The sequence below is a fragment of the Chiloscyllium plagiosum genome, chromosome 22 (genome assembly GCF_004010195.1).
Source record: "Chiloscyllium plagiosum isolate BGI_BamShark_2017 chromosome 22, ASM401019v2, whole genome shotgun sequence".
NCBI classification, from domain to species: domain Eukaryota; kingdom Metazoa; phylum Chordata; class Chondrichthyes; order Orectolobiformes; family Hemiscylliidae; genus Chiloscyllium; species Chiloscyllium plagiosum.
In genome coordinates, this window is record NC_057731.1 from 16,365,099 (window position 1) to 16,382,466 (window position 17,368).

The 17,368-nt window shown below is 37.9% G+C and overlaps 1 protein-coding gene across 11 annotated transcripts in view; it reads right to left on the minus strand.

Moving 5' to 3' along the window:
• Positions 1 to 17,368, minus strand: part of LOC122561094 (exocyst complex component 6-like) — a 203,710-nt gene that overhangs the window by 136,871 nt on the left and 49,471 nt on the right. For all 11 annotated transcript variants that reach the window (XM_043712491.1, XM_043712485.1, XM_043712482.1 and 8 more), the window contains exons 6-8: positions 10,226 to 10,430; positions 8,328 to 8,483; positions 7,766 to 7,834 (exon numbers count right to left, since the gene is read on the minus strand). In XM_043712491.1, coding sequence (XP_043568426.1) covers positions 7,766 to 7,834; positions 8,328 to 8,483; positions 10,226 to 10,430 — 430 coding nt within the window. The remainder of the gene's footprint in view (positions 1 to 7,765; positions 7,835 to 8,327; positions 8,484 to 10,225; positions 10,431 to 17,368) is intronic.

The following is a 17,368-nucleotide window of genomic DNA, read 5'->3' on the forward strand; positions in this document are numbered from 1 at the left end:
AAAGATAGGGATACCACCACTGTCTCACAAGAGGGCCCAAATATAAAGTCACTTCATGGTAACCTCAGCCAGTGCAGGAACGGAACCCATGTTGATGCATCACTCTGCATTACGAACCAGCCATCCAACCAACTGAGCTGGTCAACCTCTAAAATAACAGACTCCATCATCGGGTAGTCTCTTAGCAGCCGAACATGCTGACCATTTGCAGCAGAAATTGGTATGTTTAGGGTCTGGTGTACATCATAGGATCCCAAAATAGTCTGTTGCTCAAGCTGATTAGGGGGACTGGGGCACTAAGTCATCCCACAACGAACACATTTCTGGTAGACAATCCCTGAAAACCATCACCCATGAAATTAAATCTCCAGGGTTACACAACTCCAGAAAACTCAAGGAAAATTGGTAGTTCCATTAATTTACCTCCCAAGACATAGGAGCAGAGACTGGCCAGTCTGTCGAGTCTGCTCTACCATTCAATGAGATCACATTGAACTGAATCCTCATTCCACTTTCTTGCCTTTTCCAGAATTCTCTCGCTGTGGTTAAAAATCCACTTAGCTCAGCCTTGAAAATACTTAATGACCTGGCCTGAACAATCCTCTGCGGCAAAGAATTCCACAGATCCACTAGCTTCAAGAAATTCCTCATTCCTGTTTTATATAAAAACCAGATTGAGAGATTATGCCCTCTGATCAAAGAGCAATCGTTCTGATTTTACCCTATTAAGTCCAAGAATATTATCCGTTTCAATAAGGTTGCCTCTCATTCTTCTTTATTCCAATGAGTACACGCCCAATCGACTCATTCTCTCCTCATAAAAATAGATCTTCCTCCCCCCCCCCCCCCGCAACCAATCTGGCTGACCACCTGTTCTGAACTACCTCCAATACGACCATAATCTTTCCTGGGATAAAAGGGACCCAAAATAGTCCACAATATTGCAGATGTATGCCTTGTATAGTTTTAGCAATACCTCCCTTTTATATTCCATTTCTCTTCTCTACTACCCAATAAATTTAGATATTACCTTGTGATTCATGAACAAGAACTCCCAAATCTTGGTTTCAATACTTCCTACAGTCTTTCTCCATTTCCTATATAGTCTCTCTATTCAAATTGCAAATGTGCATAATCTCACATTTTCCTATATTGTATTCCATCTGCCAAGCTTTTTCCCCGCTCACTCGTCAAAATCCATCTGCAAGCTGTCATGTTCACCACTCGCCTTCCACTTGTTATCCACAAAGTTAAATTATAATCCATTCATTTTCCTGTGAAGTCTTAGGCGGTTGGCACAGGATTCCCATTTCCTGGCTTGTCTTAGCGTCTCTCGCCCGTAGGCTTCACAGGAGGCTCCCAAGCATGGAGGATGTCACCTAGACAGGGGATGAAACATCTGCAACACAAATTCCCAACTCGGCGAACAGAACCACAACATTTTTGGCCCATCCAGTATTTCACTACAGGTCACTCTGCTAGAACACAACAGTTGTGTCCCTCAGCAACCTCGTGCTATAGCCAATTGTATTATGGAAACCTTCTGTGGATGATTGTTAAAGAAAATTGCTCAGCCAGTTCAATCAAAAGCTTGCGTCATCCAAACAGCATCCATAATTCAATCACATTATAGCTGATTTCTGTTAACAAAACGCACATTATACCAGAACGATCTGTCCTATTTTCTGATTTTAGCAGCACCTTCCTTCTCATAGAAGGAATATGCAGTGTAGTCATACTGTTACTCAGCCATGCCCTCCGTCTCCAGGGAGGCATTTCCTTTTTTGTCCCTAATCTGTAGGGTTTACTTTGTAGCTCTCATGGTTTTTTAAATGCACCTCAGAAGTTTATGTTCAGCTCAGTTCTCACTTATCGACAAACCATCATCCACTGAGCCCTGGTTTTGTTTGCCTTATCTTTTCCCCTCTCAGGAATGTACCTAGCCAATACGTGAATTATCTCCTCAAAAACGCAACCCATTTTTCCATTAATTCTGCCTGCCAGTTTTTGCCTGCAATTTATCCATTCCAGATTGGATCTTAGTCCATTGAAATTGAACTCCGCAATTCATTTTCTCTAAAATCTGGATTGGTCTTTGTCCTTCTAAGTTAAGGGTGATCACTGTCCCTTAAAACATTTTGCTGACACTTAAAATCACCTTAGTCATCAAACCAATCCAGTAATGCCAGCTTCTTCATTGGGCCAGACACATTCTTGAAAATTCTCCTGAACATAATTTAGCAATTATTCCTTCTCTCTGGCCCTTTACATCATTATAATCTCAATCTGCATTGGGATAATTAACATTCCTCATTGTCACTACTCTTGAGCTTTTGTTCTACTCTACAATTTATTTGCAAATTTGTTCCTCCATAACTTTTCTCCAATAGTTGGTGGCCTATGAAATAGAGCAAGGTGTGAAAGAGACTTGTATTATCTCTTCGAATTAACCAAATTGGTTTGGTCCTTGTATCCACTAAGACAGCCTGCCTCCAGCAGTTAGACTTTAATTAAAATCAATACTATCATCCTTCCTTCCATAATTCATGGTGGCCTTTTCTCCAAGAACATTTAGAACTCAATTCTGTTCACCCCATCTGTACAAGGTCATATGCTGATATGGCTATCCAAACCAGTAACTCACCAAACTAATTCACTGACATGCACTGTTAACCCAATTTACTGAATGTTCTCTTACTGAAACCACCTTGCCCTTTTTTGCTCTCTTCCAATTGCTTATACTTCATTCTCTCATGGGTTGTGGGTGTGGCTGACTGGCCAACATTATTGCCCAGCAGTAGCCATCTTTGAACTATGTGGCTTAGTGGGCCTTTTCAGAGGGCAATTTAGAGTCAAACCACAATGCACCTCAATTTTCCTCTCAAATACAACAAAGAACTGTAGACAGTGCAGATCAGATCACTGGACTTGAAGCATTAACTGTGTTTCTCTCTACAATGCTGCTAGACCTGATGAGTTTCTCCTGCAGTCTTAACTGACTAACTGATCGGTACTAAATCAAAAGCATTGGCAAACAACCCAAAAGCTACTGGAGGAATTGCCATGACTGCTTCAAAGACTGGCAGAAGCAGAGACACTGAAAAGAAATTAAGGAATTTAAAACAAAGCACTTTGGGAACAGTGCAATTGAATAGCTCTCCCAAAAAGCTGGTACAGGCAACATGGGCCAAATGCCCTCCTCCTGTGCTGTCAACATTTGGGACAAAAGCATACAGTGTGGAAAATCTTTGTTTCAACTTAAAACAAAAAGCATGATTTTATATCAAGAAATCACTCGTACCGCCATTAAAGTATTTTCTAAGATTGAAAGTTGACTTACAAGAGGATGGTCAAACCATGAATTTTCAGTTTAAAAAAATGGGAGGCATGTACTCTCTTGTAAATTGGGACTTATGATGATACTTAGCAAAGTTTTGATTATTAAAGGCCAAGGTTTGATCCTTGGGCTTCCGGAATCTTCAGATGTTACTGGAGAGATTTGATGGAAAATGACTTATGACAGAGTCTCTGAAGAAACTTCAGAGACCAAACATAGAAAAGCTTAGCTCATTCCATTCACAACATCTTATTTTAAGAATACACCTTCCTGAGAAACAGAAGGTACCATCTGGACCAGGTGTTTGTTTGCATCAAATACATCCTTCAATACAACTTCAGCCCTAAATTAACAACTTTACTGTTTCATTATGCTATACCTAAATCACTTTGAAACAGAAAACAAATTTGGATAAAGCTTCTCCAGGCAGTCAACTGGAGTTGCAATACATAAATCTTTAATTAAGATCTTAAAAAAAACAAACACCTCTTTTGTTCTGGGATATTCCAAAATAACTCAGTTGTACAGTGCTTGTGTTTTTCTTCAAACAGATGACAATCCAAAAGAAAAAGTAAAATTTCTTCACCACAGCAGCATTCCTTCTCAGCTGCAGTTCCAACTACCCATACACAGAGTTTTGCACTGATGCCAAATTATGGCATCAACTTCTGGTTCCAAAGGCCCACACAGCTGACATGAAAATTAAAAGGAACACTGACCACAAGCCTGAAGTGGGGAGGGGGTGTTTTTCTGGTATTGTCAATGGACTACTAATCAGCACACTCCAATTGATGCTCTAGGCTAATAATCATGAGATGAATCCCACCATGACAGATGGCAAAAATTGGAATTTAGTGAACAAAACAAATCTAGAATTAAAGGAGAGTTGCATAGTGACCATGAAACCAATTTTCAACAGTCAAAAACTCATCTGTTTAATTCATGTTCTTTGGAACCGGGAATGTGCTATCCTCACCTGGTCAAGCATTTATGAGACTTCAGATTCATAGCAATGTGCTGTCTTAACTTCTCCAGAAATGGCCTAGAAAACCACTCAGGTGCATGTAATTGGTACATATTCTGATAAAAAGGAACGAGATCAAATGGACAACTGGTACGGACTAAGATGCACACAATCCTGTTGACATCTGGGTTTTGCACACTAAAATTGGAAATTCTGATTAAGAGACTAGTTAAGTAATAGCATGATAGTGATCTGTTATAGAAAATATGTCAGACACCAATATATCCTGTACGAACAGGAGAGAATTCTAAGAGGTGATGGCACCTACAGTTGGGAGACAGTTACCATTGAAGTCCCCATAATAAAAGCATGGTGATTCAGATTGGATAATACTCTAAAGGTTCTGTTACTACATTCTTAATGGATTCCACCAATTGTCCTAATGAATGATATTAATCGATCTGATCTTTGGACCCTGCTTTCTGTCTCTCTCTTTTCTTCAACAAGTGCATTTGTGGTTTTGAAGTGTCTCATTTCCAGGAGAACCTAGAGAGAATCTTAGAATATTATACTTTGTATATTGTTTCAACTTCTCTTAATAACCCAGGATGAATACTTCAGGTCTAGGGAATATGTCAGCTTTAGCAGTATTAGGATTGTACTTGCAACTGCCAATCTGCTTGTGGTTGTGAGGGACCAAAATCATTTAAAAAATAGGATGGTGTGTGAATCAAGCTGGCTGCTTTGTCAAGCTTGGAGTTGAACTGATCTGTGGAACAGGGAGAATTCCTTCACACTCCTCAGTTGAGCCATATAGATGGTGGACAGGAGGTGTCAATACTCCCTGCAACTTCCCAGCCTCTTATCTGTTACTGTAGTTAACAGTTTGTATTTGGTCCAATTAAATTTATAGCCAATGGTAACTCTCAGGATGTTAATGGTTCTGAATAACAAGCAGAGATGATTAGATGCTCTTTCCTTGGAGATGGTCTGGCTCTATATGGCAAATATGTAACTCTTACTTATCAGCCCAAAGGAATGCTGTGCAGGTGCAGATTGTTTCCCGTGCTGAGTTATAAAGGAGGTCAAACATTGTGTAAATATCTGAGGAGAAAGTGAAGTCTGCAGATGCTGGAGATCAGAGCTGAAAATGTGTTGCTGGAAAAGCGCAGCAGGTCATTCCTGAAGAAGGGCTTATGCCCGAAACGTCGATTCTCCTGTTCCCTGGATGCTGCCTGACCTGCTGCGCTTTTCCAGCAACACATTTTCAGTATTGTGTAAATATCTCCACTTCTACTTTTATAATGGACAGAAAGTCATTGATGGCACACCTGAAGATCATTGGGCCTAGAGGACTGTCCTTTGGAACTCCTGTCCTGCGATGGAGATGTTTGACCTCCTACAACAACCACAGCTACCTTCCTTTGTGGTAGGTATGGCACCAGTTATTCAAGAGTCATCTCTGATTCCCACTTATTTCAATTTAATAGGGCTTCTTGAGGCCATATTCAGTCAAATACAGCCTTAATGCCAAGGTCAGTGATTCAACTCATCTCTGGAATTCAGCTATTTTTCCAATATTTGAACCAAAATTGTAAAGAGGTCTGGAATCAAACAGGCTTGGCTGAACACAAAATGGAAGAAATCAGTAAGAAGTGTATTCCTGTATAAGTGTTGCTGTCTAACACCAAGATCATCTTCCATCGTTTTGTTAATGCATGTATACAGTGGTGTAGCAATTTGCCAGATTATATATGTCCTGTACACAAAAGCCAAGATAAATATGGGCAATTTTCTACATCGTTGGGTTGATGCCAGGTATTGTAGCTGTACTTGTTCAACTTGGCTCAGGTAATAGCTAGTTCTGGAGCACAAGAATGAACAAAAGGTGCTGGGAAGACTCAGGTGGTCACATAGTACATGTGGAGATCGAGAGTTAAAGTTTCAGGTCAGTGACCTTGCTTCAGAACTGCATACTCAAGACTGGGGCAAAAAGCTTTTTGGACTCCAAGGGTTAAACAAAAAAAATCAATGAAGATGAAAATCATGCAGAGAAGTGGTTTGAGACCATGATCTTATCGGATGTTTGATCTATTCTACTTTAAATGACTTTACAATAGAAACTGACAAGAGTTAGGCAAAGTGTGACAACGGGAAATAACAAAAACAAATCTCTTATTTGACAAACCCAAGCAATATAATCCTGTTGTTAAAAAAGAAGAAGCCAGACTTAGTGTTCACTTGTGAAACAGGGCCCCCAGCACCTTCATGGTTCCAAAGACCTGATGCCAGTGGGATAATGAATCCCTGCTTCGTGATTTTCAGATGGCCCATGCTGTGATGTAGGGTAAGAGATTCATGTTTTTTTTAAAAAATCCACGTTTAAAATAAATTGTATATTTGAATCAAATGCATATGTGTTTTTCCTGTGCATCTGGAGAGTTTAACTATTAACTTCGAAATATTTCTGTAGACATGTTGGTTCCTTTTACAACTTGCTACAGAAGTAGCTTTCAGACCAAATGGGTTTTGAGTACATTAGAAGAACTGACGAATGACCAAGGTAATACAATTGTGTACCAATGTTTCTATCTGAAATTTCTGGAAATGAAGCTTGAGGAAAATACCGATTGCTTGTAAAGAAAATTTTTAAAAAATAAAAAGTATAATTTTGATACACTTCTGCAGAAGTCCTTGGATGAAGATGTATGTAAAAACATGCCTTAACAAAAGAAGATACAGAAAGGGAGTTTTGTAATAGTCCAGACCAGAAGTGTTTTGATAAAAAACCCAAAGTAGTATTGGAAACTAAGAACACTTAATCTTAGGTGTATATCAGCTCCAGGATGCAGCTATCACATTTCCTAGATAAAGTTGAAATCACACAGTTAGATCAAACGGTTAAATCAAATCTAATGAGAGAGAAAGAGGTTTTCTCCAAACTAATGTACAATGGGTGCTTTTGGCCATTGTATTGGGTATTTTGAGGACTAGATTTTTTTTTGCAGGATTAATGGAATTACATATGACCACACATTTCAAAATCTTCACGTTTGTCTTAAACGAGTTGGGTTGATTCAATTGTTTTTGCTCAAGAAATTACCATTTTATCATTCAGACCAAATGTGCAATGTTGCACCCTTATGTTCCAAAAAGAGGCTCTCTCATTGAAACCAAAACAAAATTAAAAAAGTCTATCGAGTCAAATTTCAGAACGGGATCATACTTCTGAAGTTTGGAATAAATTTATTCATAGACTGAAGCATAGTTTATCTCCTGACTCCACACTCTCGTGTTACTGTCTCTTTGTACCCTCACGTCTCTATTCAGTTAATACCCTCCATTGCTAATGTACTTAATCTCAACTAAGACAATTAATTAACAATAATCAATCATTTTTCCTGTACAACGTACAACCAAACAAGTTTAAACATAATAGAAATACTCAAATTTGGAAAACTTACCAAAATGGTATATATATGTAGGCATCTGTAAACAGGAGAAAAATCCACTAGATCCTGGGCAGTGAGAACCTGTTGAGCACATACCAAAGCTTTAAACCAAACATCCAGTTGCACTAGTACAATTAATTTCAAACTTTACGTTTTGACAGCTAAATGACCAGCACACTTTAGATCTTGAGATCTAGTACAATTGTCCAATCAAGATGCTGAGAAAGAACTGTACTCTTCTCATGCTCCCCTGTCAGAAAATTAAACCTTACTTTATGGCAAATAACTACTTGGATCAGCACATATTGGATCTTAGATGAGCATTTAAAGTATTAAGATTAACCTATAACTCTGGCCGCCCATGGAACTCACCGGGAAGAGAACAGCCTTCACAATGTCTTACACCAAACATTCTAAACCTTTACAATATTTAGATTAGTACAAAGTAGAAAGTAAATGGAAAAAAGACGAATTGATTAAAAATTGTATTTTTGGATTACAAACATGTACTTAGTCATATAATTAGCAACTACATCTATAATCAGTCTAAATAAGGAACAATCCTTAAAATTACCTCCTCTTCATATTCTTCTTCTTCATCCTGGAACTGTTCTAACATGGTTTCATCCATGCGGTCAGGAACCATACCACTGGCAATGCACAACTTCCTTTCATGGCTTGTATTGGTTTGCTTCTTCACAATACTATTAAAAGTTCTCTGCTGTTGAGACTTTTTAAAAATCAAGAGGTTTATGGATCTAACACTATGCAGCATAACAGATTACAAATTACTCGCTCTTGAAATTCATCATCTCTCTGGATCTAACTTTTATAAAATTAACTTAGTATCAAGTGTACCAAATTAGATAAACACATTGTCACTTATCTGGCAATATAAAAACAGACGTCTTAAAACATTTCAAATGAATATTACTTCTATTTTTCTTAGATAATGGTTTAAGTCTTAGCTCTTCCTCAAAAAAAAAGAGATCAGCATCTAATGCAGCCAAACAACAGTTTGACAAGTCAATAAAAAAAATTAATAAACTTCTCAAAAGGAACATACACTGCAAACGTATACACCAAGCCACTGTTAAAATGTAACTCAAACACTAGGTTGTTGAGGTGCCATGTTGGACTGGGGTGGATAAAGTTACAAGTAAAACGACACTGGGTTATATTCCAAAGGGTTTATTTGAAATCACAAGCTGTCGGAGCACTGCTCCTTCATCAGGTGTCGGGTGAAGTGACTTCACCTGACAAAAGGAGCAGAGCTCTGAAAACTTGTGAATTCAAATAAACCTGTTGGACTATAACCTGGTGTTGTTTGACTTAGATTTTGTCAAAAATTTAATATGTCATGACTAAGTATTATGTTATGTTCTCAACTGTATTCCAACACTTAGATGGATTGTCTTGAAGGACAATCCATCTCCAAATGCCTCAGCAATAGATATATTTAGGCAAAAGTGAGGATTGCAAAAATCTGGAGATTAAGGTCAGGCAGCATCTGAGGAGCAGAAAAATCAAAGTTTTGGGCAAAAGCCCTTCATCAGGAATCCCCGATGAAGGGCTTTTGCCAGAAACATTGATTTTCCTGCTCAATAGATATACCTAGGTGACTTTGAGGTACTCTTAAGCGACCCTCTACTAAGAGGGTCTTTCTAGGACTCTTACTAGGATTCTGCGCACCTATATACAGACTGAAATTGTTCTGAACCTCTTCCCTTCTGGGGAGATATGTATAGTTTCATTAAAGCACAGAAGCAAGATACACTGAAAACATTTTTCTCCTAAAATCTCGAGAAAGATCAAAGTTCACTTTTTTTAAAAAAAGTAATAATTTATTATACTACAAAATTCCACACTTCAGTTAGGTGCCATAGATTCTTTCATTAACAGGGAATTTGATTACTTTGAAGAAATGTTTTACAAAAACATTGCCGCACACAAAATATAGCAGAAAATAGGTTGGTGTACAAAATGCCAAAATATCTCTAAATTCAAATAGAAAACCATGATCTCAACTTGCATCAGAGCTCCGAATCCAGCTTCAAGTAAACTAGTCACCAAGATTCAGTAATATTCTTTGGGGTCACCAGTTGAATATTGTGAAAACCTAGCTCATGCAAATCAGTGCAGTCTCTGATCACCAGAAAGCTGTCCTTATTGGTTATACATATGTGCCTGCCTGTCCCCTCGGGAAAACAAAACCGCAGAAATCGTGTGCAAGAAGAATAACTTCTCTTCAGCATTTAAGCCAACTATTGGGGCCCCAAGTTCAGCTAGACAGCTGAAGAACAAAGATCAGGGAATAAAACTAGTCTCCAATAGTTACATTTAACCATGGAATTGCTTAGACTGAATTTTAATGAGCGAGTTTATACAAATCACATTACATAGAATTACAATGAAAAGAAAATTAGATGTTACTCTTTTCTCAAAAAGACTTGAGGAATAATGTTTCCTCACTTGTTTCATGGCCATCTCTCCTATTTTATCAGAATGTTTCCGAATACTTTCCAAGAAATCTTTCAAATCTGACATGGAAATTTCCTTGATTTGTTCTCGCAGCCTGGGAATATTTTCAGTCATAATCTGACAGAAACGATATTGATAAACCTGTGGAAGATAGGTATTTTCTAGAAGTTCCATAGTTTTCAAAGCAGAATAATATCTGGGGGGGAAAGAAATATGCATCGAATCACATTCATTACTCCAAAAAAAGGATTACTTCTTTTTAAAAAAAGAATGAGCCATTAACTTAAAAATAAAACAAAATTAAAACAATTAGAAAACATCTCAGGCCCAATACAGTGTTCATAAGAATTTCAGTATTAATCTCCCTACAACCATCCTCTTCCAGGTGAGATAACTATCATTTGAAAATCAGGAAGCATGATTTTTCTCAACTGATGCAACTTGTCCATTTTCCTTTTGAAACTCGTTAATGTTTTGTTCATTATCCCGACTGATCTTCTCCAAAGTGTCTGAACTGCCTACTTGTTTCACCAAGAAATCAATACTTATTGTAACAAAAGAATTTCTAAAAATTAGCAATTTCTCTTGTGCTCTTAAGACGTACATCCTAGCAAAAAACTATTCAACCTTATAAAATGTTCATGACAGTGACATAAAAATTATTAAAATATTAAGTGCCACAGCACCATTCCAGCTATCACAACCTGATATTGTGTGATTGAAAAAAGTTCCAAATCCTAAGAGATAAACATGAAAAGCTATAGTGTTACTAAAACCTCAAAATTGTTGTGTTATTGTCTGAATCCCTGTTATTCTGCTTAACTAGAGAGATTAAGTATTAGAAAGCAATTAGAAAAAAAAAGTTCAAAAATGATTAAGCCAAAAACATGCTGATAAAAAAAGTTTTTCATTTTCAATACTAAAGGAATCAAGTTATGCAAGTAAAATGTATAACAATCGGCCTGTCCAGTAAAGCTCTGAGTTAACAGTACATTTGAATAGCTCAGACTCACTTAGGATTATAAGCAGAGGCTAAAAACTCAAATGAAGAATTTCGATTCTGATTACACTGAATCTGGTGCAACATAGAATGGCCGATTTGTTGGGGTATGCCTTTGTAGCATATCAAAAAGAGCAATGGAAACATGCACCCCATAATGCAGCTTCAAGAAACTATATTCATAATAACATTGAAGTCATAAACTGATTTATTCAAATTACACTGATCATCTTAGCTTTGCACTGTTAGATCATGTGCAAAAAGCCTGACTTGAGATAGACACTCCATCTTTCAAATCCATTCTGCAACCTCTCATTATATCTGTCTGTAGATCAGGGCCTTGACCTTTTAACATCTGTTCCAGTGAAAAAAATTGTTTTAATTTTAGGTCAACAGCAGGTCAAGGTTTAATTTATTTTGTTATACATAAACATACAGCTTAGGATGCTTTTGGCAGTGATAAAATGTTAGTGATAAATGTGCAAAGCTATAAAATGCTTTATGTTGATACTCCATAAAAAACTCAAATGATTGGAGGGCACATTTTACACAAATAACCAAACAAGTTTGTCACTGCAACTTTATATTGTTCTTTAAATCAAGTAATGAAAAGAAAATGAGTGTTAAACAAGACAAACTTAAATCTACTTTAATTTAACAAACCAAAAACAAAATTGGTTCCCAACCTGCCCAGTTGTTAACTGAACTTGGAAGTGGTATACCATTGGTATTACTTGTCGAAAACATCCCCTTTTGAAACTATGAAAGCAAGAGCCAACTGGCTCCGTGGCACCAGTAATGAATAATTTATACATTATATCATAAGCCATTAACCCAATATTAGTAAATCCTTATGTCAGACTTGATGTTAATAGACAAGTTTATTATGTACAAATTTCATTACTAATTTTACATTTAAGTACATTATAGCTTCCACCGGCCAAGAATTTAAGAAAACAACACTTGATCATGCTATTTTCTCAAGAAAGGTCAACTATGGAAATTAAGGAAAGATTTCCTTGAACTGCATCGATTGGCATATTGGATTTCGATGGCAAATGTTAATTTTTATTTTGCATTCAACACGGTCCTTAGGTAGGGCAAACTAATTCAGTGATATTATTTTGACGTCTGCAAAGAGCACTGAAGTGTAGTAATTTTAAATTCCCAATAATACAAGACGAATCTTCTTGAGAGAGTCACATTTCAATTTTCCAAGTGACAGTATATTCACTGGTATATTATTAAATACAGCAAGATGATTTTTAAATTTGAATTATTGTCAAGTACTTAGGTACGGTGAAAAGGCTATGCACCCTGCCAACATCACAGCTGTAGTACAATGACTTGTGTGTTCCTCACAAAGCTGTCCCTGTACAGCTATAAAATGCCAGTGCCTAACAATTTGGAAGTCTGTCAGCATAAACTGTCAATAGGTCAAATCTCTGACCAATCAACATCCCAGTCTACTCAATGATCAAGAAAAGGAAGGTGGTCAATGCTTTCCCTTGATTCTTTCCATGTAATGTGGCCATTGCTGGCAAGGCCAGTATTTAATGGCCAATTTCCCTCGAACCAAATGGCTCATTAAGCCACACAGGTCAGTTAACCACATTACTAGATGGGATAAGAATGGCAAATTTCATCTTGTAAAATGGCATTGTGAACCAGGTGCATATTTTATGACAACTGAAGAATTTCCATGGAATTAATAACGGAATTAAATTTCACCAGTTGTCATGCTGAGATTTGAACCCACATCCCTAGACCATTTTATCTGGGCCTCGAGGTAAATAGTTTCACAACATCAACGTGGACCACTTTCTCCTTATCTTTGGACAGAATTTGGCTAAGCCATTGATAATGGACAAGTTGTTCACATTTACTCAGAATGAACTAGTTTCTGAACAGCTCTTAGTATTGGAGTTCCAATTCAGGAGTGACAGATTGAACTGGTTTCGAGACGATGACAACAACAACGTGTAAGTTCCACCAAAAGCATCAAAATATTAAAACTCCCAGTGTCTGCATGGGTTTCCTCCCACAGTCCAAAGATATGCAGGTCAGGTGAATTAGCCACACTAAATTACCCACAGTAGGGGACGGTAGTCAAAGTGCATTAGTCAGAGGGAAATGGGTCTGGGTGGGTTACTCTTCGGAGGGTCGGTGTGGACTGGTTGGGGCAAAGGGTCTGTTTCCATACTGTAGGGAATCTAATCTAATTTGGGGGAAGTGGTTCCCCACCTCATAGTTACTGTCAGGAACGGACATTTGAGACAGAGCACACAAGTCACCTAGCCTTAGTCATGAGTATAAGTAGTCTGTTGATGGCAGTTTCAAAAATAAAAAGACAGCTCAAAAGGTAGAAGACAGAGGGTGGTGGAGGAGGGTTGTTTTTCAGACTGGAGGCCTGTGACCAGTGGAGTGCCACAAGGATCGGTGCTAGGTCCTCTACTTTTTGTCATTTATATAAATGATTTGGATGAGAGCATACGAGGTACAGTTAATAAGTTTGCAGATGACACCAAAATTGGAGGTGTAGTGGACAGTGAAGAGGGTTACCTCAGATTACAACAGGATCTGGACCAGATGGGCTGAGAAGTGGTAGATGGAGTTTAATTCAGATAAATGAGGGGTGCAGCATTTTGGGATAGCAAGTCTTAGCAGGACTTATACACTTAATGGTAAGGTCCTAGGGAGTGTTGCTTAACGGAGACCTTGGAATGCAGGTTCATAACTCCTTGAAAGTGGAGTCGCAGGTAGATAGAATAGTGAAGGTGGCATTTGGTATGCTTTCTTTTATTGGTCAGAGTACTGAGTACAGGAGTTGGGAGGTCATGTTGCGGCTGTACAGGACACTGGTTAGGCCACTGTTGGAATATTGCTTGCAATTCTGGTCTCCTTCCTATCGGAAAGATGTTGTGAACCTTGAAAGAGTTCAGAAAAGATTTACAAGGATGTTGCCAGGGTTGGAGGATTTGAGCTTTAGGGAGAGGCTGAACAGGCTGGGGCTGTTTTCTCTGGGGTGTCAGAGGCTGAGGAGTGACCTTAGAGCTTCACAAAATTATAAAGGGGCATGGATAGGGTAAATAGGCAAAATCTTTTCCCTGGGGTCAGAGAGTCCAGAACTAGAGGGCATAGGTTTAGGGTGAGAGGGGAAAGGTATAAAAGAGACTTACAGGGCAAGTTTTTCCACAGAGGTTGGTACGTGTATGGAATGAGCTGTCAGAGGATGTGGTGGAGGCTGGTACAATTGCAACATTTAAGAGGCATCTGGATGGGTATATGAATAGGAAGGGTTTGGAGGGATATGGGCCGGGTGCCGCAGGTGGGACTAGATTGGGTTGGGACATCTGATTGGCATGGACAGGTTGGACCAAAGGGTGTGTTCCCATGCTGTACATCTGACTCTAAGCTTCCATATGGACACAATAATGCAGGTTTTAAGTTCTGAACAAGACAAGTCTTTGATGGGCATGACACAATTAAGTTACACTTTATCACTACAAACAATTTATGAAATTGTTCAAGAACTTCTGGCAATCAATGTGATACCGCAATTTGATGATAGTAAGGTCATCAATATATTTTAAAAAGGCAAGTGCCAGTGCCAACTTTGCTAGCTAGCATTATTGATTACAAGACAGACAACAGGTCATCAATTCTCTGGGCACTCCAGCAGGCACATATGGCCTCCTTAATGGCTAACTGACTCCAAAATAATTATAGCAACCTTCACTTTTAGGTGTTGTTTAGGGTCTGTTTTTCCAATGTTCATGGCTATGAAACTAACTCTACATCAATAATTTAAGAGCTGTGTCTTGATAGAAACACTGTGCTGAACTACAAGTAGAACAGAAATCCCATTGACTTGGATCCATAGAAGTTCAGGCAAATGAGAATGCCATCTAAAGGGGAATGAAGCAATTCATTCACCAGTCACAAAGGATTTCAAAAAGAGTGAGGAATACATTTAATTGCCTCAATTTTTCATGAGTAATATGTTTTCATTTTTGTTTTAACTCCATATCATTTCTGGATCAAAAAGCTACTAAAATGCATTAGCTGCAAGACTGAAAGAGGTGCAGAAAAGAAAACACAATGAGGGGACAAGGTCTCTATACCTTACAGGAAAAACTGGTTTTGTAGGGTCAGATGACCAGAATTCAGAGCCTCTCCTCAGCTAAATCAAATGGTAACATGACAGAAGCAAGCTATGTGGTCCATCATGCTTGCACTGGCTCTTTGAAATAGTTGTCACACTACACATTGACCCATTCCCTTGCAATAAAGTCTTGAATACGTTTTCTTGCAATTTATTTCAGCACAGTGCTGCATGTGTTTGATAGAGAGTATTTCTACTTGCACTTTACAAATTATTCATGTGGAAAAGAACAAAGAAACCCAATTCTAGCTTTAACAGATTCCCACAACAGCCTGATTCCAAACCATTTTACTCCCCATGCAAAATCACAAATTTTAAGTGAGGACCAAAAGCCAGGTTAGTCCCAGGCTGAATAATCCAATAAATCGCAGTGTCCAATAATTTAGTGGTTGAGAATCCAATGATCTGTTGAGAAGACTATCTTTATTACAGCCCCACTTCCTGCCAAATCAGTCCTTATTTTTTCCCATTAAATTTGTTCCAAGGTCACCATAGCTTGCTCAATAGTCAATTTTCTATACTTTTCTCCCCTTAATATTTACCTGGAAACATTCCTCCAATTTCATCTCTTTTCAACACTGAAGCCCCACCTTTACCAGTTTTTCTTAATAACTCAGTCAGCTATGGCGGTTTCCATGACTTTTACTTGAATGAGTAATATAGAGTCACTTAGAAACCAGTGCAAAATGCTATAAAGTTATGTCTTAACTATAAAACAGCTAATTTTGTATTTTGGCAATAAATCCCAAAATTGATCATTTAAAACAGTTGCTCTGCATTTGAATATACTAATTCTTAGGTTCTTAACACATCTTGGTCTCTTTCCACCTTGTAATCACCACCAATAGGGTTAGAAATTGGATTTTTCCAGTATTGGGGTACAAATCTAGTACTGCACACAGTGAATGTGCCTAGTTAGGTTGGCAGCAGGACAATAGGAAACTGAACCATTAAATGAAATTTATTTAATGCAAAAAAAAAGAAAAAAAAAGAGAGAATCTGCAACCATCAAGACAGCTTGACAATCACAAAGACTCAACTTGGTTCAAAGCTCTCAGCTTGGTCTTTGTTCTGCTCATTTCTAGATGACAACTGGCCAGATTTGAATTTTGAACAAATACTTGAAACTTCAAATACAACTCGTGCAACACAGCAACCGACTTCAAAGATCTTAGAAGCTCATTTTTATTTAAATGCTTTTGATGTTAAAAGAGACAAAAAAAAATTAGGAACAGGAGGGCAATAGCAAATCTTCTATTCAACTTCAGTAGTATGAACAAGGAAACCCAAGTCCAAGTAGTAATCTGTAACCACTACCACTCAAAACACCCTCAAATCCTAATGTTGGAATTTCTGTCCACAAAGAGTAACTTGACAGTAGCTAAATTCTGGTTCCCTAATTTAAATACTGACTACCCTCCCAGCTAAAGCATACACAAAATGCTGCAGATGATTTGGGAAGATGTCTCTACATTTACCATCAACCGACTTAAATCTTGAGAACAGGAAAATTCACAAAAGTTTAAATTTTTAAAATACTTTGAAGCAAAAAGCCTCAGATAATGTTGAAAAGAAGTTAAGGTTCGCTGGCATTGCAAACATCTTTACAGTAATTATGGTGATAAGTTCATGTGACTAGGAGATGACTAAAGCCTGAAATACTGAGTTGAGATCTCTCTGATATTAGATTAAGCTATACGATTTAAAGCATAGCTTTATGTGGCACACAATTAGTGTTGCATGCATGTATTACACCCATTTAGTATATTAGTAAATGCAAACAAGGGAAAAAAGGATACCAGTTTAAGTCTAAAAATCAGGTTATGTACCATGACTGATGACAACGTTAACACTTACTTTCTTTTAGGTCCAATGACATTCTGGTTTTGGCTTTACCTTGAGGACCATGTCTAATTTTAGTTTATGTTGTAAATTTGCTGGGAAATAAACCTAATAATAGGCACATCCA